Genomic DNA, 23,382 nt, shown 5'->3' on the forward strand with positions numbered 1-23,382 from the left:
ACTTGTGTTTGATGATCTGACAGATTTTAATGTATCAAAAAACAAAAACAGAAGAAATCTGTAAGGAGCAAACACTTTTTCACAACACTGTATGCATGTATAGTATTGTTTTGAGTGACGTTGTTGCAAACCATTGAAAGCTGAATCTCATAATTAGTGACATTTATTAAAAGCTTGGCTGACCCAGTTTCTATTCTACCCTTTTTCAATGTGATTTGAATCTCCTTACTCAGAAAATTGTAAAACATAATTTGTTTTCCTGCAGGATGCTCTACTGCAATCATGTCAGGGTTTCTTTCAAAAACAGCTCCACATGTGCTGCATATAAGCCATTTTCCTGTTGCGATCAAAACCGTTCCAACAATGAAGCAGGTGCTACACATGTGGAAACGTTACAACACCACATCGTCACTCCATCAACTCCATTAGCACCACTTCAGAGGGCTGAGTTCAGCTAATTTTGTTCACTCAGAAACGCAGCTGTGTGTGTTGTTGTCAGGGGTGCGTTGAGCCACTCGGTGCAGTTATGTAATGACTGCTGCTCCTTTGGCCCCAGTTGGAGTCAGTGGAGTGTGAAGAAGAACTTAATGATGTCTAGTTGTGTGCACTCCACTGCCTTTTGGCCAGGAGATCAAGAGAAACCAGGCTAAAGGAAAATAAGGAAAAATATTCCTGTTTATGTCCCTTATGCCCCTTATTTAAGTTAAATTTTGTACAGTTGCATCAGTTTACATACTTACATCATACCCCATATATATATATATATATATATATATATATATATATATATATATATATATATATATACCCCATATATATATATATATATATATATATATATGTATATATATATATATATATATAGTGTATATATATATATATATATATATATATATATATATATATATATATATATATATATACATATATATATATATATATATATATATACCGTATATATATATATATGGGGTATATATATATATATATACACAGATGAAAGCAGGTTCATACTGAGCACATGTGACAGACATGACAGAGTCTGGACACACCGTGGAGAGCGATCTGCTGCCTGCAACATCCTTCAGCATGACTGGTTTGGCAGTGGGTCAGTAATGGGGTGGGGTGGCATTTCTTTGGGGGGCCGCATGGCCCTCTATGTGCTCGCCAGAGGTAGCCTGACTGCCATTAGGTACCAAGATGAGATCCTCAGACCCCTTGTGAGACCATATGGTGGTGCGGTTGCCCCTGGGTTCCTCCTAATGCAGGACAATGCTAGACCTCATGTGGCTGGAGTGTGTCAGCAGTTCCTGCAAGATGGAGACATTGAAGCTATGGACTGGCCCGCCCGTTCCCCAGACCTGAATCCGATTGAGCACATCTGGGACATCTCGTCTCGCTCCATCCACCAACGTCATGATGCACCACAGACTGTCCAGGAGTTGGCAGATGCTTTAGTCCAGGTCTGGGAGGAGATCCCTCAGGAGACCATCCGCCATCTCATCAGGAGCATGCCCAGGCGTTGTAGGGAGGTCATACAGACACGTGGAGGCCACACACAATACTGAGCCTCATTTCGACTTGTTTTAAGGGCATTACATCAAAGTTGGATCAGCCTGTAGTGTGTTTTTCCACTTTAATTTTGTGTGTGACTCCAAATCCAGGACTCCATGGATTTTCCATTTGCACAACAGCATGTGAAATTGACAGTTGTGGACAGTTTGATATCACAGACGTTTGATTTATTTGGACTTATATTGTGTTGTTTAAGTGCTCCCTTTATTTTTTTGAGCAGTGTATATATATATATATATATATATTTTATGCATATCTATGGTCTTTGTGGTGCGCTCTCTTCATTTCTTTTTTTTACAATAATCTGTAAAAATGGTGGAATTCGAAGTAAATTAGCAGCATTTATTATTATTAATCCACTGTGAGAAATACAATTTGTCACAGTGCAGTATATTTTATTTGATACTGTAAATGCCATAGTTTTGGTGTTTATAATTTTGTTTTCAACTGTAAAGATTATACCTATAAAATATTGACATATGTGCTGTCACCTATAATGATTAAATAATTAAAATTTATTGATGGCAATTCTAGAGTGTGCGAAACAATGGATCATTTACAACTGAAAGCAGTTATTGATATTCACTGTTCACGTTCACCCTTTCAGCTCTGCTTAGAAATGCTTCTTTGGGACAGAGGTCAGGGCTTTGTGATGTCCACTCCAAAATATCGACTTTGATGTCCTGAGATGTTGTTTCAGTATTTTAACTTGGCTCACTTCCACAATCATCTATTGTGTGAAGTACAGCGGCCCCTTTTTCAGCAAATCACCCACATAACATGATGCTGCTGCCCCCATACTTCACAGTTGGGGTGTTCTCAGGTAAACTTCCTCCTTTTTGTTATTGGAGTAATGGCATTTTCTTCTTTTCTGAGTGACTTTTCGGGCCATGGCGGTCTCAGACTTGTTTCACTGTGGATAATGAGACTATCTTACCAGCATGCATTTTTACATTGTCTTAACTGGGGTTGATTTCCACATTTTGCACCAAAACAAATTCCTCTCTGGGACAGAGAACCAATCTGTTCCTTAGTATTGTGTATAATTGAATGAAGAGATTAACTTGGCAGATTCAAGTATCTTGAAATTGTTCCCCAGAACGAACAAGACTTTAGGAGCTCCACAAATCTTTAGTCTTTTAGATTTTTTCCTTGATGTGACACAAGGAAGAAGTGTGTTTGAGGTGTTGCACTTAGTCTTAGCATATGCAAAAGTCTCATTATGAAGGAATAAAAAGAACCAAAACGTTTTTCTCAGCCTAACAGACCTTAAACCAGGAAAGTTTGGTTGACCTAATGTCAGCGAGAAAATTAAACACATTAGTCTTTTTTTTTTTACAATGTATGTGAATATTTGGTTTTAACTGTTTATGAACAGCAAATTGTATCCTCTTTGTGGTGATTTTGATGCCACTTATTTCAAACAGACTGATTTCCACATATTTGACACTTTGTCATGTCTAAAAGAAACAGCATCTCACATCAGTTTCTCTGCTGAGATGAAATTGGGATATGGTGCTGTTTTACCAGAGTTTGAATAGATGTGTTTTAAAAGATCCCTCTCTGCAGCAGAAATTGTGTACAAAAGTATCAGTAACCACACAGTTAGGCCAGCTTTAATGTCTTTATTCGGCCTTCTGAAAACCTGACTCAGGGTGTCACGTAAAGGTCAAAAACTGTATTAGAAAGGCACAGCAGCAGTCATTGCAGACTTCTACAGAAAATAAAAACTAAAACTCAGAACAATTTTAACACCAATATACAGATAAGACATGATCAAGTCAAATAACACATTTTAACATTTGTTAATACGATACTTAAAAACAAACTAAATGAACAAGACAAAAATGATAGAAAACATGCAGCAGGTCTGACTTCTTAAGGTTAAAACAGTTTCAACAGACTTTATTGACTAGTTTCACACATGTGAACGACAAACTCAGCTTTACCCAGCTGATGATGCAACAAAACTCTCCAAACTTCTAGATAGTCATGCGCATAAATAAAGAAATAAATATTAAGTCTGTTTGTATCCAGAACAGGAAAACAGATCGAGAGAGAATAAAAACAAGGCAAAAGATACAAAAAGCCTTCAAGGGCACAAAATATATTTTATTTTCTCTTTTAGCTTTATGGTTTATCAGCAGGTGAAAAAAACATGGGACAAAATCAGAATTTTTTATTTTTTTAATTTGAATGAAGCAAGAAATTGAGTTTTGGACAGCAGTGAAAGCAAAGCAAAATAAAAAATAAACATATAGGTCCAACTTAATCTACAATAGATATAAAATTTCTTTTTTTATGCCTTCCTTTCAAGGGCTGAGGATCTAAAAATATTTATTCTTTTTTAGTTCCTACAAAAAATTATAATTATTTATATGGATTATATATCTATAAATTCCCACTAATTAATTATAGATTTATTGTCACCAATTACACAAACATAAATCACTATTATTCTCAATAATAATAATAAATTGATCCCATTATTACTATTATTATTATTATATTTGTTAATTATGATGGTAATAAGAAAAATAAATATTACCATTTATTGTGACAAAAGAATAATAAATTCCACGGGTAATAATTTTTCTGTGCCACTTTAACTCCCTTAAATCTTTCATCTGTAAGAGAAACACAGGAAGGTCAGCATCTTATATGTTTACTTGAAGTTATTTGGCCTTGATTGTTTATGCCAACTGAAAATAAGTAAGAACATAATCAAGCCTGACCTTATTTGAAAAACTTAAAAAGTGACATTTCTCTGCATTTTCTCTAATAATTAAAGCTTACATGGGTATAAAGTCATCTCACCCTTGCTTTCTAACAATTTGAGCATCATAAAACTTCACACACAGACACACACCAGAACACAAAATATGAATACTGAGTGTTGTTACAGGGACAGAGGCTTGACCTCCTGAAGTCCTGAGATCTTCTACATACATTCGTAAACGGACTGGAGGAGAGAGCGACAAACTTAAGTTTCTCTCCCCGCAGTCCGATGCATTTCATGCTGCCGTCCATCATCTGTCCTGTATTGTTTGTGAAGCCTATGATGAAGATGAGTCAAACAGTCCATGATCAGATCAGTCTCTCAAAAACAGTTGGTCAGCATCTCCTCAGGAAAAAAAAAATTAAAACTTTAACACCTGTCCAGACAGCTGGAATAAAACAATAGCTCCTTGATCATTAACTTGTTGGCTGGCCTTTGTTGACATGTTTTGGCAAAGAGGGAATATAACCGGACTGTTGTAGCAGAGCAGTGAGATACTACAGAGGAGTATGTCATTTTTCTGCTTTAAGGGTTTTAAAAACATAAAAGGGTGTTCTCTGACTGGGAAGCCTTTGTTCGAGGCCTTTACAGTGTAAATACAAATAGAAACTGTCGCTCATGCATTCCTTCATAAAGGAGAAAAAACATAAACAAAAATTCCTATTGCTGAGTACAGATGATGCCTCACAGCTTCTATTCCCAACAAGCGGACGGGGGCAACATCACAAGAGGTATTAGTTCAGGTTAGTATTGCATTTTTAAGGCATTGTACATGAAACAGTTCAGGGGTTCTGTTTCTTGTCCTCTTTGGTAAATTGCACCCATTCAGGTGTTACTGTGAAGGACACAGTACCTAGTGTCCCTTTCCTATTTGAAGAGCTGCAAGTCCAGGCGGACCCACACTTCCCCTGTTGGAACTTCATGCAGCAGAAGACGGCGTGTCACTGGTCCCTTATTCTCCACCTCCTTCTTTATGGTTGCCACAGGAATCTCAGTCCTCCCAAGGAATGCTGAGGAGAGAAAGATGGTCTGATGTTAGAGGGTTAAAAGTAATAACATTAAATGTCGCTTAAAATTGTTCCACATCTTGTCAAAGAAACTTCAATGTATTTTACTGGGATTTCGTGCAATAAAATAACAAAGGAGTGCATAATTGTGAAGTCAAATAATGATACATCTGAAATGCTTTGGTGTGCATTTGTATTCAGTTGCTCCCAGGTAAATACATTGTAGAACCATATTCCCTACCTAGTCCCTAACCATCTAGACACTGACATTTTGCACATTCTTTATAATAGCTCAAAATCAGTTTAATGGAGAATCCATTTAACACTTATTTTCAAGTCCTGCCACAGATTTTCAATTGAATATAGGTTAAGAATTTGACTGAACCATTCTAATACTTGAATATGCTTTGATCCAAACCACTGAACTGTAACTGGTTGTATATTTAGGGTTGTTGCCCAGCTAGAAGGTGAAACTTCACACCAGTCTCAAATCTTTTGCATCCTCTTAAAGCTTGTAATCCAGAATTACCCTGTATTCAAGTCCATCCATCTTCCTATCAATTCTGATCAGCTTCCCTATCCTTAAAGAAAAGCATACCCACAGCATGATGCAGCCACCACCATGTTTGACTAGGAATGGTTTGTTCAGCGATGGGCAGTGTTCTTTTTCTCCCAAACAAAGTATTTTCCATGTAGGACAAACTGTTTAAAGTCTGTTTAAAGTCAGATGAGATTAAAATTAAACAGGACATAAAGCAGGTTATAGTATCATCTTTTTCGGACCATGGAGTGAACAGATCTCTGTGAGATGCTCACAATGTGGGGTATTGTTTTACATCGGAAACCTTACTATAAACTACTCCACCTTTATCCTTGTTCTGTCTGGGTTGCTCCTTGGTATTTATGATGCTCTTTCTTCACTAATGTACTCTAAACATCTCCAATCGGCTGCACAGGATTTTGTTTCGGACTATAAGAGTAAAGGAAGCTTAATACAAATGCACACCGTGAAAAAACTAGAGAACCACCACTTTACTTTGTGTTGGTCTATCACATAAAACCCACATGAAATCCTTTGAAGTTAGTAGTTGAAACATGATAAAAAGGGGAAGAAGTTCAAGATGGATAAATATTTTTTAAAAGCAAGGGTCCTGCATGTGCCTGATAAATCAGGTGGGGATTTAATCTGATTGGCCCTTACAATTTTGTGCCCTAGTTATTATAAAATATATGTTGAAACCAAAGCTTAACAAAACTTCAGATAGCATTTACCACAACACACAGTAGTGTTGTTGTGATTCTGGTTGCCAGTAGCTGAAAGAGAAGTGGACAGCTTTTTGTTGAGTTCAAAGGCAGCAAGAGACAAAGCATGTTTGTAAGGGCCAGGAATCAAACTGAAACAACAGCCTGGATATCAGAGTTGAACGGACGAAGGGGAAGTAGAAGAATTCAGTTGGCAGCTAACCATCTGGTGAAAACTGGTCTCTTTCCATGATGGTGATGCAGAGGACGTCTTGGTAGATATCTCTGATGTGAAACTGACAGTTGAAGCTCCATTTGGGGTTCAGGGTGTCGTTGAGCGCCCTGGATGTGAAAGCCTGAGGACCCATGGTCACTTCGCAGTAAGGGTTATTTTTACCTGGACAGGAGAAATTACAGGTCTGTCATGAGGGAGGAAGCATAGCGCAGACGTAGGCAGAGACATGGAAAAAAGCACCTTCACGTTAATGTGTTTAAACTCACCGTTGGGTTTTGCTGCCTTGAGTTCAGTGGCTTCCAAGATGGTGACGAGGAGTCTGCCAATTCCAGTGGCCTTTATGGAACGACCTGCAAAAACAAATTTAACATTTAAGAGAGACCAACTTACTGCAGTGAAAAATATGGCTGCACTGAGAGACTAACCTTGATAAACCTTTTCCCTTTTCTTCTTTTCAGTCTCGATAAAATCCTCAGAAGCCACCTTTATCTTCTGAACCCAGGATGTCCTAACAACATGAAGACACACAAAGAGCTTTTAAAACCACTGAATGTGCTGTATCACTCGGTGAGTAATGCTTGCTTGTGTGCAGCTACCGTTCGTTGATGTTGTCGGTCCTGAGTATGTAGACTTTGTCAATGTGGGAGATGTGAAAGACGGGCTCGTCGCTGGAGGGATCCGGAAGCTTCACCAGAACTTCGTTCAACAGCACAGGCTGTGGGAAACAGAAAATGGCAGTCATACATAAAAATATGCAAACACAACATTACAATAAAGAATTCGAGAAGTTATTATTGCAAATGCACAGAGAACATTTCTGGTGATTGGAACAGGAAGGTTTTTAAGTTTGAAGCTCAAATATCTAATTTTGTTCATATCACACTTTTAGGTGTGAATGCTGTTACAGGCCAAAGAAAACTAAACAATTGAACTATTTTCAGTATCATGTTGGTGGTAAAAATGAAGTGAGGTGAAGAACAGAGGTGTATGAAGCTTTTTTCTTACTGGTTTATACATCTTGAGCTGGACATTGTTCCTCTTGCTGAACAGTTTGTCAGGCCCAGAAGAGGTAAACTGTTTGGCAGCATGAGTTAAAAGCAGAAAGTCGTTGAAAAGGAAAGCCCAGAGCTCCTTGTTGCTTTTTGCCTTGTACATCTGAAAACAGACAGGTTTGAAAAGTCAGGATATGAACAGTTTCTATTTTCTGTTAAAATCAACTTTTTAGAATCAAAAGACATTTGAGGAGCTAACCCTTAGGAGAGAGGAGGAAAGTTTGTGTCCTTCCAGATTTTCTTTTATTTTCAAGCATTTTTGGCTTGAATATGGCTCAAATAAGATTAGCTTTTTAAATATTTTTTAAAGTTGTTGTTTTAGTTCCTTAAACCTGCCTAAAATGGCTAGGCTACACAAAACACAACACATTTGTTCCTAATGTCACACAATCTCCAATTAAAACCCGCTGGAAAATGTTTATGTGGGAAAGATTTATCCCACATCAACCAATACATACATTTACAACTAGCTATCAAATATGAATTCTTATTCAATTTCCTACTATTTTCCCCATTCAATGTAAGCAGCAACAATGTAACTTTTTGATCAGGTTGCCCCAATGGCGTGTGTCCCCACTGATGTTTTATAATGGCGTGTTTTTCTTCTATGTTTTTATTTTTCCCACGTATTAACAGGGGATTTATGTAAACACACTTCAAAGTTAATTAATGTATATTTATATTTCAGGCGGGAGTGGTTTTAAAAGAATGACCCATTTAATGTAGAAATTGGCTCAGCTTACTGTAAGAAATGGACCTTTTTGTCATTAGGACCTTGAACGTGAGTTTTTCAATCTGACACTGCATAGAAAACGTTAATGAGGCATAAAAATCTAAGCAGCCAATTAATAACTCATGTCAGGGGCTTATAACAACAACAGCAATAATAATACTTTTAAACTGATATTAATGAAATAAGTTTGTTTATTTTTGTTGTTTCAATTAAAAACAAGGCAGCTATGAAAATAAAAAGGGTAACTTCCCAAAAATACTAATTGTACCAATATCTTAGGCGAAAGTAGTTTCTCATTTAGTGGAAAAAGTTGCAAAAAACTAGCATTACAACAACAGTTTCAACTTTAGGACCTTTATATTTTTTCATCCGACATTGCCAATCACCAGACCAGTGCCAGGTATTTATTTATTTTTCCTTTTTAAAAAACCTGTAGATTTAAATAAACATACTGGCCTTTAAAGTGCTAAAAAAATAATAATTAATATAAATATTCCTGGCTAAAGTAGCTATAAAAAACTGATGTGGGAAAAATATGTTTTTTTGCGCTTAGGGATAAATACGTTAGGATTTTAAAAGACCTCTTAAAGGCTAATATTTAGAGGTTTGCTCAAAACATTTTTATGAAAAGCTTTGTTTTTGTAAAAAAATAAAATAAAATAACTTTCTTCTTCAGAGCATGCAGACCCACTTGAATCATTGTTTGACTCGGACATAGATCTGCCGTTACTCACCTTACCGCTGTGCAGCAGTTTTCTGGGGCCCAAACAGTTAGTCAGAGAGTTAAAGACCAAATTCTGTGAGAAGAGAGAAGGTTAAGTATTCTTCTTTTGAATTAGATTGCTATTATTAGTGTACCTGTGCTTATCGTTAGATACCTCAACAGTTCCATCGCACTGTACGTGGTTCTGAATCCACTCGAGTCTTTCAGAGTTCTCCTTCTCCCTAACACCCTCGTTCACCTGGACATAAACATCCACACAACATAAATCAAAAATCTGGATGGTGTCTCACCCAGAAGAAAAAGCTACAACTTATAATGAGAATATAATAGGTTTAAGAACCTGTTGACATAGTTCCTCAGCCTTCTCCAGAGCTTCTTTCAGAGGACCTCTGTCAGGATGGCCCTCTGCTGTGCACTCCAGGATCTGCACACACACACAGATATACCGGAGAATATACCTGATGAATAACAGTCGCAAATGATGGATCACAAAGTAACACTGGCAGGTCACAAATGGATGACCTACGTTTTTCATGTGTAGTGGGTAGCGTGTGATCCTCTGCATGGGCTTCAGCAGGAAGCTGGACAGCGGCATGCCCTTACACCTGTAGTCTGTCGCTATTTTCTGAACAAAATAACGGGTAATGTTAGCCGACGTGTCATTTTAACTTTCAAAGATCAAATGCCCGAGCAAAAAAAAAAACAAATATTCAACTAATTTGAAACCCCTACGATAGCACTGTTGGACACGACAGAGTCAAACACAAACTTTTCAAACATGCGTTCGTTCCTCCTTGAAAATGTTGCTTCTGCACCAAAGGTCCATTATTTTCTGAGCTCTTCCTGCCTTTCCTCATTTTATTTACTCTCCACTCCCTCCTACCTTGAGGAACGCCTTGAAATCCGGCTCGTTGTCGGTGCGAGTCTGGAGCAGCGCAGCGCCATTAAACTGGCATGAGCAGAAACTGATGTATGGCTGCATGTGGGACAGCTCGGAGGCCAGGATATCTCCAATCATCTGCACCGGCATGTTGTCCCCACTGGCTTTCTTCCGACCACGGAGAGCCCTGAATATATGATATATGATCCTTTGTAAGCATAAACATAACATTTGTAGCTTTTATGGTCAAAATTTATATTATTATCAGCTACTCTTGAACTTTTATTGAAATTTCATGTTAAAACCGACACAAAGTACAACAAAATTCTTAAGCAGAAAACTTTGCATGGTTTTCAAAGAGCTGCAAACATTAAAAGCAGGCTTAGGTTGTAAAACAATATCCAAAGATATGGAGATTTCACAGAACACTGATTAATCAATCCCCCTAAAATGTAAAGAGCATGGCATACAGCAAAGATTCAAAGACGTGGCCGTACATCTATCTGACAGGCCAGGCAAGGAGAGCTACAATCAGAGAAGCAGCCATGGTAACTCTGGGGGAGATGCAGAGATCCACAGCTAAGTTCAGAGAATATGTTGACAGGACAACTATAAGTTGTGCAGAATTGAAATCAGACCTTTAAGAAAGCTGCTGTTGGGAAAAAAAAACAAGTTGAAGTTAGATTTAAAGTTTGCCACAAGCCATGTAGGGGACACGGAAAACATGTGGAAGAGGATGCTCTGATCAGATTAGAATCAAATTAACCCTTTTGGCACGCATGGAAAACGTTATGTAGGAAAAACCTGCACCGCACTTCACCCTGAACACGCCATCCCCATAGTGAAAACATGGTGGTGGCAGTGTCATGCAGTGGGTCTGCTTCACTCCAACAGAGACAGCAAAGCCGGTCAGAGTTTATAGGAAGATGGATGGAGCTCACACAGGACTGGTTAGAGGCTGCAAAAGACTTGAGATATACAGTACAGACCAAACGTTTGGACACACCTTTTCATTCAAAGAGTTGTCTTTATTTTCATGACTATGAATATTGTAGCTTCACACTGAAGACATCAAAACTATGAATTAACGCATGTGGAATTATATACTGAACAAAAAAGTGTGAAACAACTGAAAATATGTCTTATATTCTAGGTTCCACCTCCTGCACAACACAACTGATGGTCCCAACCCCATTTATAAGGCTTGAAATCCCACTTATTAAACCTGACAGGGCACACCTGTGAAGTGAAAACCATTTCAGGTGACTACCTCTTGAAGCTCATCAACAGAATGCCAAGAGTGTGCAGAGCAGTAATCAATGCAAGAGGTAGCTACTTTGAAGAACCTAGAATATAAGACATATTTTCAGTTGTTTCACACTTTTTTGTTCAGTATATAATTCCACATGTGTTAATTCAAAGTTTTGATGTCTTCAGTGTGAAGCTACAATATTCATGGTCATGAAAATAAAGAAAACTCTTTGAATGAGAAGGTGTGTCCAAACTTTTGGTCTGTACGGTATGTGATGGTCCACATTCCAGCAGGAAAACCACCCTTATTAGTTTACATTAATGCTTATTTGTTAGAATGGCCTAGTCAAAGTCCAGACCTAAATCCCATAGAGAATGTGTAAGAAGACTTGGAAATTGATGTTCAGACGGTCTCAATTCAATCTGACTGGCTTATGCGATTTTACCAAGAGTAATGGACAACAATGTCAGGCTCTGAGCAACACTGGCAGAGATGTACCCTAAAGGACCTGCAGCTGTAAATGCAGCAAATGGCTCTACAAAATATTGCATCAAGGGACTACAAGCGCATGCCACAAACACTGAATATTACTGTTGTTTCTAGATCTGTTAGCTCCATCTACGTGATATTTACTTGACAAGTTTACTGTTGCAAGCCAGAAGTTCCCTCCAGTTGACAAAGATCATGTCCATCTCTGCTTCACTCAGCCGGCGTGACTCAGACATTGGCTTGTAGAAAACCTATGGACAGACGCCAACACGGTAATGCGATAAATGTATAGAAAACAAATAAAGATTTGTGCAAAAAAACAAGCAAGTGATACATCTCACTCTAATCAAATGTGTTGTCAGCTTATTTTACATACCTCCAATACAACCTGCAGGTCTTCCACATATCTCTCCTCTGTCTCTATCAGCTCATGGATGTAACCTTGTCTCTTCTTCTCCTGGGGGGTTAGAGAGTCCAGGCTGGTTGGGTCTGAACACCCTGCAGGATGGGAACAACAATCTAAACATTTCAGCCACAAACCCCTGCAGCACTGCTAATTCTAATCATTTTGGAACAAAATAACAACTGTGTACTTATTTCTGAAACTTTCTCACAGGACAGCGAAAGGAAAACAATAATAATTTCAATCAGTGAATCAGTAAATGAACACTTACCACCACTGTGACATTCTGAGAATCCTAAACAAAGTGACTTCTCACCAACAGACTTGTTCTTTTCCTCTCCTACCCTAACCTCCTCGTCCGTCTCATCCCAAAGCCTCAAAAACTGAAATCTGCACTGTGAAGCCATTGCTGTGACTGTGTTTTTCTCTCTTCGTGTATCACAGCTTTCTCTCAGCTTGTCTCCTGCCTGTCCCCTTGTGCTGTTATCTCCTCGCAGCTCTAAAATCTGTTTGTACCAAAACAGGAAGAGAAATTCCACCTTTCTCTTCATACTCTCAGGGTTGTTTGGGGGAAAATACAAGCTGAACATGTTTCTGCTTTCCACTTCCAAAAAAAACTGACTGATTTTTACAAGTGTTTCCTAGATAATCGTGAGAAAATTTGGATCTTTTTGGGAAAAGAGGGAGATCAGAAATGACACATAAATGACTGACAGGGGGAAAAAAAAAAACACAGCAAAGGGGAAAAATAATTAACATTTACACAACAATATTGTGTTGGTACAGAACACACACACAGACACACACATTAACACATAGTAAAGCTTAGTAAAGATGCAATAACTCATTTAAGAAAAATATTTCACTAAACTCTTGTCTTTTAAATAACCCTTTATTCTTTTATTTATAGTCAGAGAAAATATATACGGTATTAGGCAGATCTGCAAAAGTAGTTTTACCACCCTGTACCAGAAACAATGTTAACACCTTTGATATTATTTGTTCTGCTAAAAGCTCTGCTTTTATGGTACATTCAGCAGCTTTATGTCAATACGTTCTCCTCAGTTTCATCTTAAACAAATTAAAAGGAAAATGCAAGAACTTGTGCTACTTTATGTTCACAAACCGAGCTACACAATCTGCTGTTAAAATGGCAGATTTAGGTCCTAAATAAAGACCATAATAAATCATTTAAAATCTTTTTCCACTTTTTGCTTTTTACGTCTGCTCGGTCTGACTGATGTCAAAAAATTTAAATCCTTCTTCGTCTTCAGTTTACAAGCAGACACCTGAAGGTTTTGGGCCCAAACAGGCTTGAATTTAGCTTTTATTAACCTTGAAAAACAAAACAAAAACTGCTCCATCTGAAGAAAAGCAACCCCAGGGCATGATGCTGCCACCGTCATGCTTCACTGTGGGTTTGGTGTTCTTTTGGTGATGTGTTGTGTTGTTTTCTGAAAGTTTTAGCCAGTCCTGGATGTTCAAGGCTTCTGTCTTTCAAGCTTAGACCATACATACAGAGATTACAGGAGATTGTTGTCAAATGTAGATCACAACTAGTACTAACCAGAAAGCCCTGCTGCTCCTACAGTGTTGCAGTTGACAGTTTTTGTCTTTCCTAAAGAACTGTCCGGTTTTCGTAAAATCACTGTTGTTCCATGTTTTCCCCAGTTATTAACGACTGTAACCACTATCCCATTGTGTATTATATATGTATTAAACACTTGTTCAACAATGTATCATGTAAAAGGTGTGCAAATGTATAAAACCAGGTTATTGTAGCTTTTAAATTTTTTCCTCCCAAACAGATTTCATTTTGTTTTTCAGTTGACTGTACAGAATATGTCACATTAAAAGGCAGAAAAATGAAATGAAATGATTAATCTTGGCCTCATTTATTTTTTAATCACAAGTTCCCATCACTTTAAGAGGGGTGTCAAGACTTTTTTATATCCACTGTACCCATTAGCATTTTTGCATTCATACACCTTAACACAAATCATTAAGAGCAGCAGGAAAATAAGTAATTAAATTATTATAAGGTGCAGTAGAAATTCTGTTTATTTTCCAGTCTAATGAGAATCTCCAGCGCCATCACACAACGTTCTGTTTTTAACAGTGACAGCAAAACCAGGTATGGCTTTTAAATGTATTAAAATATATCTGTGACCCAACTGAGCCAAACTGAAGCTTTTCCATTGGCATTAAAACAACATATAACAGTTACAGCAACCAGTAAACCCTACATGAGAACCAAAAAAAATAAAAACATCCATTTTATAACCCCAGAGTACATAAAAGATGGACCCGGCCATTACAACCTCCCTTTCGTGGAGTATTGCTTTGCATTTAGGCTTACAAGTGGTGCACTGACTGACTCTGGTCCACAAAAAGCCCCTTCTACTCTATTGTGAGTTTTAATCTATATTTGTTCATTGTTAGCTAAAAGAAAATCATAAAATAAGAGTTAAAGAATACTTAAATCCTACACTTGAAATTACTGAGATATTAGATTTAAGTGAGAAGAAATGTCCCTTTCTGACTGGCCTTTTCACACAGTCTGTTCAAGGTGGGACTGAAGAGCCTTTGTTGTTTTTTGCCGTCTTGTTAGTAAGGTACGGAGGAGAATGTGGGGGATCAAAGTGCGCCTCTGAACCAGGAGATCTCACAAAGCAGCATCAACACTAGTCTGTAAAAGAGAGCCAAGACAGCGGAAAACAAACCTCTAATCAGAGACGCCGTTTGGGATTCTGTGAAGCTTTTTTACAGTGCCGTGCATTAGTATTTTCCCACCTTAAATCTTCACACATTTTGTCACAATACAGCCACAAACTTCAGTGTATTTTATTGGGATTTTATGTAATAAGCCAGCACAATATAGTGCATAATTGTCACCCATTCTTTGAAAAATAGCTCAAGCTCACTAAGATTACATGGAACATCTCAATGAGCATAGATTTTCACATTTCAAGCCACAGATTCTCTGCAGGATTTAGAATGTGCTTTGATCGGAACCATTGCACTGTAGCTCTGGCTCTCTCGGCAGGATGAGGGACTGAACATGCTCTGTGAGATGTTCATAGCTTGGGATATTGTTTTATTTGGTTTAACTTTAATCTTGACCTGCCTGCATCGTTCCTTGGTCTTTGTAATGCTTTTTGTTGTCTAATAAACCTCTGAGGCCTTCGCAGAACTGCTGCATTTATACTGAGATTTAATTACAACAGGTGGAGTCTATTTATTAATTAGGTGACTTCTGAAGAGTTGGTGGCAACGGATTTTGCTTGGGAGAATCTGAGTAAAGGAAAATCAAACTTTTCCTGTTTATATTTGGAAAAAATTGGAATACATGTACCATTTTCCTTTAACTCTTCAATTATGCACCAATATGTGTTGGTTTGTCACATTAAATTCCAATCAAAAAATAAAATTAAAAAAAACACTGAAGTTTGTGGCTGTAAAGTCCAAAAAAGGTGATAAAAAGGTCAAGGGGTATGAATACTTTTGCAAGCCAGTGTTCATGGTGAAAACACACAGATATAAGATGCTTAACTACACGTTACCTGAGTGGAAATGACCAAATATGGTAGCTGTGGTTCCATGAAGTGTTTTGTTAACCTTAATGTAGATCAAAGGCTGTGTGAGAAGAGCCATGGGCCCTCTGTCTGCAAGAGTCGCCTCCTGCTGGCAATTAGGGACAGTGCAGCCTTCTGCATTCTCCCTAAATGCCAGCAGGGGGGCGAGCAGGCTATGTCCATCTTTTACATACAATCTATGGATAACTAACAAGCCTATTCCATTTTTTTTTCCAACTCCAACTTTAAAAAGAACATTGTTTTTGATTTTCTAATAAGTTTTTAGGATTTATCAAATTTGCACAACCTCTAAAAAAAACATGAACACCACATTCGGAAACAACGCCACTGGTAAGAAAACAAACAAAAGAAAGGAACAAAGACGAGCGACAGAGAAACCCACTATCGCTCCATTTAACACACCTTTTATCAACACTGGCTCGAAATCCGAAAAGACAAACCGCAAGAATTAAAGGCACAGAAGTTTCAACAACCCAGAGAGCCAAAAATTATTCCAGGACCCAATTTTTTATACTAACAGATCAATTTCTCCAGTTTCTGGTTTCCCCTCAAATAGTTAAGTTTGCAGAGTAGAATAAATTAGAGGACAGAAAATCCAGATTCTTGCCCCATCAAAGCAACAGAGTCTGATAGTGGGTCTCTGTGGCCTGAAGGAGGAGCAGAGGTGGAGGAGGAAGAGTCTTTCTACCAGCCTGGAAGGAGAAAGACAAAGCAGGGGAAAGAGAAAGTGGGAAGGAGAAATAAAAGTTAGGAAAGAAGGAAGTAGTGAAAAGAGGGAAACAATGGGATAGTCAATGAAAAAAATAGCCCAATTGATGGACGGTTTATGATCGGGAATTCTTAGTGTTCACAGGTACATTTTGAGAAATCAGCAGAGCTAAGATTAGTTTTAGATGTCTAAAGGAATAAAGAGGAGCTTCTGTTTCAATGCACACGTCTCTGGTTTCGTTTTTTAGTAAAGATTTAATTTTTACTCACACTTCTGACTGGGTTCACTGTCCGTGGTCATCTGGACGTAATTGAAAGGGAACAGGCCAGTGACCCCATTAACTTCTCCCCTCCACCAGTCAGGGTTGCTCTTGTCTAAAACATTGATCAACTGTCCTTTAGAGAAACTCAGCTCGTCTTGGTTGGCGGCAGCGTAGTCGTATATGGCGATCACTTGACAGACTAAACAAACAAGAAAGCATGTATTTTATTATTTACAAAAATATTTATTCTATTCAGCAGATGTGTCCCATTAAACCTCACATCCCCAAGTCGTATCCAGAGCTGTTATGTTTACCTGGCTGTTGGGCTGGTGTGGATTTTCCACTGTTCGATCCCAATATTTTAACATGAGCCGCAGGGAACCAGCCTTTCTGACGTTTCTTGCCACGCGCCTGCAGTCAGAGAACATCAACAAACACACGGATCACAAAATTTTAAATCATGGAGAGGATGACGATGGATTTATCTACAAAGAACACATGGCTTCACTCATGAGTTACTGGAAAAGAGCAAAACATGATTCCAAGGAGAAACCAAACAGATTCATCATTGATACAAATAAACTGGTTTACGTTAGAGCAGCAAATACATAAGTTTCAATGGTAACAAAGCTGAGATGAGAAAACTGCGATTGCTTGACCTTGGCTCTCCCCTGCACAATAACAGAAATATTTATCACACAAACCTGAAGTTCTCCGAGCCACCAGCCAGAAGGGTTCTTGCTGAAAATGAGGATAAGCTGACCATTTTCCAGACTCAGCTGCTCTGGGCTAGCAGAGGTGTAGGCTTTGACCACCTGAGCGATCTCTGCACACATAACACCATGAGAACTTTAAATGTAGCAGTAGGCAAGACCATACAAACGCACACAAAATGAGACATTGTATATTTATTTTCATACTGTATATTAGAAACAACTTTAATACTAAGTCATACAAATCAATATAATTAACTTTAGAAAGGTGAAACTTTCCTTGTTTGACTGTTATAAGACTGAAACAAACTGTGGAGTCTTACTGAAGACAGTAAATTAATTTATCATGCTTGTAAGAATAAAACTCTCCACTGAGCAAAATCAAAGAACTATTTCAACTATTCCACACCAAAAATAGATAATTTAATCACAACCAGCTGCCATATGAAATACAATTCAAGGTTCAAGTGAAAATACAAAAAAACCAAAATCATGATCAAGTAAATATTCTAATATTGATAAAAACATTTCCAGGAGACTGAAATGGGCAGACATCCTTAAAAACCAACAGAGGGATTGTTGTCGTGAAAAAATAAATGACTGAAAATGTGTTATCTCCCCATGGTGTAGTTAAAGTACGATCATGGTAAAAAGGAAAGTACACCCTCTAGTGTCGAACTAGTGTATTAAAATTGAAGTGATCTTGTCTTCAACAAGTTGTTGTATTTATTAAGCAAAAATGAAAGGGTACCATGTTAAAAACATCCGAAGATCTTACCCTGCTTTTTCTTTCCAGATACACTTGATGTCTAAAAGAAGAAAAAATTACTTATTTGAAGTTTAATGAACATAAACATACATATAAAAAAATAAAGGAATGCTTGACAGTAAAATGCAATAATGGTATTTTGTGGTATTGCTTCACAACTCTCTTAAGTAGCATTACTGACATTAATATTACAGCATGCAAGTATGTGCCGAGAGTCCTTACATCTGCCTCTTTAGGTTTGACATAGTTGCTGGGGAAGAGGCCCGTGTGTTCGCCTGTCGACCCGCGCCACCACTCTCCTTCCCGCTTGCTCACTAAGATTACGTCGCCCTCTGCGAACGTCAAATCATCGCGCTCCGGAGACTCGTATGTGTACAGCGCCACATACTCTGCAATGAAAAAACACAGCTAAACTCTACTGACAAAGCAGTAAAGTGTTATCGGTCAGACCAGAGTGGGAATGACCACATATGGACTCGAATTTTACTGTACCTTCAATCTGAAGGCTGTCAACAGAATCTGTGGCGTCTGAAGGGGAGCTTTTGGCTCTATGAACAGAGAAACAAATCCATTACTCCACTAGAATCGCCATTTCCATTTGTCCTGCAGCTATTCTTAACATAAAACAGGAAGGTAACTATCTTATACTGAGAAACAGAAGCAACTCCACAGTCAGACGTCTTTAAGCTAAAATTAGAGCCTGCAACGTGAAGGGAACAGGTGCTGGACTGACAGGTAAATCAGGAGCAGCAACTTAACATGTAGTTTTACCACAACATTCATGCCCAATACCAGCCGAGATTTATAATACACAGTACTGCAAGTACAAACTTGTGGAAGTAAAATAAAAACACATAAAACTTTGGGAGTTTTTGCCCCTGATCAAGCAGCATTCAATCCCCAGGTCAGGTGATGATTTTAGAACCGCAAGGAAATCTTTATTACATGTTAAACGCAAATACACTTAAATAAAACAAAAAGGAACAAAGCTGAGAGGACAAAGCAACAGGCTGAGAGGAGAAGGAAAGTAGCCAGGAGAATAATTCCAAGTAATTTAACGGATGTGTTTTAGGCATCTTTATCAAAACAATTAAAATTAAATCGATTTTTAATAATTGTACTTCTGTACTTTCTGTGTGAATAGATTTCTGTTGTTTTTTTAATCGTGTTGAGTGAGTAGGATTTGTTTGGTGAACAAATGAGGAAAATATAACAAAAATACAGCCGAGACTTTTGCAGATCAGCCTTAACCAGACCTATAAATTCATTAATTTATGCTTCTGTGAAAAAACATTTGAACAAAGTCACAAACTGGGACTGTGACTCAGGGAACAAACCATAGCGATAGTTCGACAGAACATGGAAAATATATATTGCTTATAGATTATCTAATGGGTTAGCAGTGGTTCTTTATTCGCTTTCTGAAGGTGATGTCTGCATGAGCTGTGACAGCCCTATGTGAGCTGTCAACACATGTATTTGCAAGTTAAAAAGTAATTCTAAAAGATGAATGTATTTTAGCCTTGACAGCATGGCTGAAATGGGGAGAATATTAAATGTTAAAACACAGAACTATGCTGTAGAGTCTATATTTTTCTGAATGATTTATAAGAGGCCAGCAGTGTGTAGCAGCCTGGGTTTGACGTATGCAATGTTAGTCCCATTAGATAATTTATTTTAATGAGTTTTAGTGGCTTTTCAGGGTTACCAAGGTATCCCAAGTTCAGTTTAACTTGAGGTGAATTTTTGTAGCATGAGAACTAGTATAAGTGGAAACTTGGTATGTAATAATAATTTTTAATGTGCTTTAAACACTTGTTTGCCTTAGCATTGTTGGTGAGAGTCACAGAAAAAGATCCAGAAGGAAGTGAGGCATTCTCCCCCTGCTGATGTGACTGCTGGGAATGAATCCACTCTTTCTCCATACTCATGGACCTTGATTTTCAAACAAAATTCAAAATACAGGTCTGTCTCAAAATATTAGCATATTGTGATAAAGTTCATTATTTTCCATAATGTCATGATGAAAATTTAACATTCATATATTTTAGATTCATTGCACACTAACTGAAATATTTCAGGTCTTTTATTGTCTTAATACGAATGATTTTGGCATACAGCTCATGAAAACCCAAAATTCCTATCTCACAAAATTAGCATATCATTAAAAGGGTCTCTAAACGAGCTATGAACCTAATCATCTGAATCAACGAGTTAACTCTAAACACCTGCAAAAGATTCCTGAGGCCTTTAAAACTCCCAGCCTGGTTCATCACTCAAAACCCCAATCATGGGTAAGACTGCCGACCTGACTGCTGTCCAGAAGGCCACTATTGACACCCTCAAGCAAGAGGGTAAGACACAGAAAGAAATTTCTGAACGAATAGGCTGTTCCCAGAGTGCTGTATCAAGGCACATCAGTGGGAAGTCTGTGGGAAGGAAAAAGTGTGACAGAAAACGCTGCACAACGAGAAGAGGTGACCGGACCCTGAGGAAGATTGTGGAGAAGAGCCGATTCCAGACCTTGGGGGACCTGCAGAAGCAGTGGACTGAGTCTGGAGTAGAAACATCCAGAGCCACCGTGCACAGGCGTGTGCAGGAAATGGGCTACAGGTGCCGCATTCCCCAGGTCAAGCCACGTTTGAACCAGAAACAGCGGCAGAAGCGCCTGACCTGGGCTACAGAGAAGCAGCACTGGATTGTTGCTCAGTGGTCCAAAGTACTTTTTTTGGATGAAAGCAAATTCTGCATGTCATTCGGAAATCAAGGTGCCAGAGTCTGGAGGAAGACTGGGGAGAAGGAAATGCCAAAATGCCAGAAGTCCAGTGTCAAGTACCCACAGTCAGTGATGGTCTGGGGTGCCGTGTCAGCTGCTGGTGTTGGTCCACTGTGTTTTATCAAGGGCAGGGTCAATGCAGCTAGCTATCAGGAGATTTTGGAGCACTTCATGCTTCCATGTGCTGAAAAGCTTTATGGAGATGAAGATTTCATTTTTCAGCACGACCTGGCACCTGCTCAAAGTGACAAAACCACTGGTAAATGGTTTACTGACCATGGTATCACTGTGCTCAATTGGCCTGCCAACTCTCCTGACCTGAACCCCATAGAGAATCTGTGGGATATTGTGAAGAGAACGTTGAGAGACTCAAGACCCAACACTCTGGATGAGCTAAAGGCCGCTATCGAAGCATCCTGGGCCTCCATAAGACCTCAGCAGTGCCACAGGCTGATTGCCTCCATGCCACGCCGCATTGAAGCAGTCATTTCTGCAAAAGGATTCCCGACCAAGTATTGAGTGCATAACTGTACATGATTATTTGAAGGTTGACGTTTTTTGTATTAAAAACACTTTTCTTTTATTGGTCGGATAAAATATGCTAATTTTGTGAGATAGGAATTTTGGGTTTTCATGAGCTGTATGCCAAAATCATCCTTATTAAGACAATAAAAGACTTGAAATATTTCAGTTAGTGTGCAATGAATCTAAAATATATGAATGTTAAATTTTCATCATGACATTATGGAAAATAATTAACTTTATTACAATATGCTAATATTTTGAGAAGGACCTGTACATTTTTATAGGAAAAACTGAGCAACAATCCAGATCTTTTTCTCCTCAGCCTAGGAAGAAGCTTCTGATGTTGTCTCTGGTTCTGGTGTGACCTAACACAAGGAATGCCAGAGTTTAGTCCATCTACATGTGGCAGCTTTGTCCATACAATGTGAAGATCCCCATAGTTCTTGAATGGGCTCTACTTCACAATCTGGCTATTCCTGGTGCTTGTTAAAAATTTCCTACCAGTTTTTTCTTCCACTCAACTTTTAACACGCTTAGATACAGCAGGTTGTGAAAAGCCAGCATTTGATTGTGTAGGCCATAAGATGATATTTTTGTATGTAAAGCCCTTTGTTGCCCTTGTGTAATGTTCTAAATTTATGAAGAACTCCGTTGTGGGTTTTAGCTGTAAGATCATGATCATGGGACTTAACAGTAAGCACTTGAAATAGATTACTGAGGTAATGAACATGCAATTTTTACTTTTATAATACTGAATTACAGAAAAAAAGAAACTTGTCAATAATATTCTGCACCTGTATGTTAGTACTTACTCTGCTCCATCCTCTTCACCCAGGACTGTCACATAGGTTTTGGGGAACCAGCCCTTTTCATTGTTCAGCTCTCCCAGCCACCAGTTCTCCTGCTGTTCCAACACACGAATCACATCGTCCTTATTGAAGTTCAGATGGTTTTCTGTCTTGGCGGTCCAGGAACACAGCGCCTGAGCCAACAGGTTCCCCACCACCGGCTGAAGCAGAGACGACAGCTCAGTGAACATTTAAGGATTGATGCACCTAAGGTTTAGACAACACCCACAGTGTTATGAGCAGCTGCATGTCAAAATGGCTACCTGTCCGTGTGTTTCCGAAGGAGCAGGGTGTGGAGACTGTGTTGGGGTGAAAGCCGACTTTGTTCCCACTGCCTTGGCAGCTTCCAGCACGTTGGAAAGCTGCGCCTGGATCGACACTTTAGGAGGAGCAGTGGCAGCGGGCTTAGCTGTATCTGATGGGGCGTTTTTTTCAACATAGCTTTCTGGGAACCAGCCCATCTTTCCCTGTTTGCTGCCGTACAGCCAGCCCTCCTCTCGCTCCGCGGTCTCATCCACCTGACAAGGAGACAGAAGAAATTGTGATGTTCATATTATAATAGGAAGGCAGGAAACCTCTAAGACAAGAACTTCTGGGACATAATCTAACGTTTACCTCAATGATTTCCTCTGCTTCAAAGCTTAGTTCTTCATTGTTTCGTGCAGTGAACGGGTAAAGTGCTTTGAAGGATGTGAGAGCAGCGGACTTCCTGTGCTGTGTGGCTTTCGGCTGTCCGCCTGAAGCAGCACATCATGATCAGAAAGTGTGTGAAAGTGGATTAAAATCCAAAAGGAAATGTAGAGATGAAGAGAA

The 23,382-nt window shown here is 38.6% G+C and overlaps 1 protein-coding gene across 3 annotated transcripts in view; it reads right to left on the minus strand.

Moving 5' to 3' along the window:
* Positions 1–3,185: 3,185 nt before the first annotated feature.
* The window catches only part of itsn2b (intersectin 2b), a 47,445-nt gene continuing 27,248 nt past the window's right edge, over positions 3,186–23,382 (minus strand). For all 3 annotated transcript variants that reach the window (XM_047362928.1, XM_047362927.1, XM_047362926.1), the window contains 22 exons: positions 23,185–23,306; positions 22,833–23,087; positions 22,534–22,730; positions 18,913–18,968; positions 18,643–18,809; positions 18,430–18,460; positions 17,643–17,764; positions 17,253–17,349; positions 16,946–17,137; positions 12,345–12,466; positions 12,113–12,219; positions 10,231–10,414; positions 9,874–9,972; positions 9,688–9,771; positions 9,502–9,585; positions 9,358–9,420; positions 7,844–7,993; positions 7,435–7,553; positions 7,264–7,346; positions 7,105–7,188; positions 6,827–7,000; positions 3,186–5,364 (listed from right to left, as the gene is read on the minus strand). In XM_047362928.1, the coding sequence (XP_047218884.1) occupies positions 5,222–5,364; positions 6,827–7,000; positions 7,105–7,188; positions 7,264–7,346; positions 7,435–7,553; positions 7,844–7,993; positions 9,358–9,420; positions 9,502–9,585; positions 9,688–9,771; positions 9,874–9,972; positions 10,231–10,414; positions 12,113–12,219; positions 12,345–12,466; positions 16,946–17,137; positions 17,253–17,349; positions 17,643–17,764; positions 18,430–18,460; positions 18,643–18,809; positions 18,913–18,968; positions 22,534–22,730; positions 22,833–23,087; positions 23,185–23,306 (2,735 nt within the window). In that variant the 3' untranslated portion in view covers positions 3,186–5,221. The remainder of the gene's footprint in view (positions 5,365–6,826; positions 7,001–7,104; positions 7,189–7,263; positions 7,347–7,434; positions 7,554–7,843; positions 7,994–9,357; positions 9,421–9,501; positions 9,586–9,687; positions 9,772–9,873; positions 9,973–10,230; positions 10,415–12,112; positions 12,220–12,344; positions 12,467–16,945; positions 17,138–17,252; positions 17,350–17,642; positions 17,765–18,429; positions 18,461–18,642; positions 18,810–18,912; positions 18,969–22,533; positions 22,731–22,832; positions 23,088–23,184; positions 23,307–23,382) is intronic.

The sequence above is a fragment of the Girardinichthys multiradiatus genome, chromosome 4, assembly GCF_021462225.1.
Source record: "Girardinichthys multiradiatus isolate DD_20200921_A chromosome 4, DD_fGirMul_XY1, whole genome shotgun sequence".
Classification (NCBI taxonomy): Eukaryota; Metazoa; Chordata; class Actinopteri; order Cyprinodontiformes; family Goodeidae; genus Girardinichthys; species Girardinichthys multiradiatus.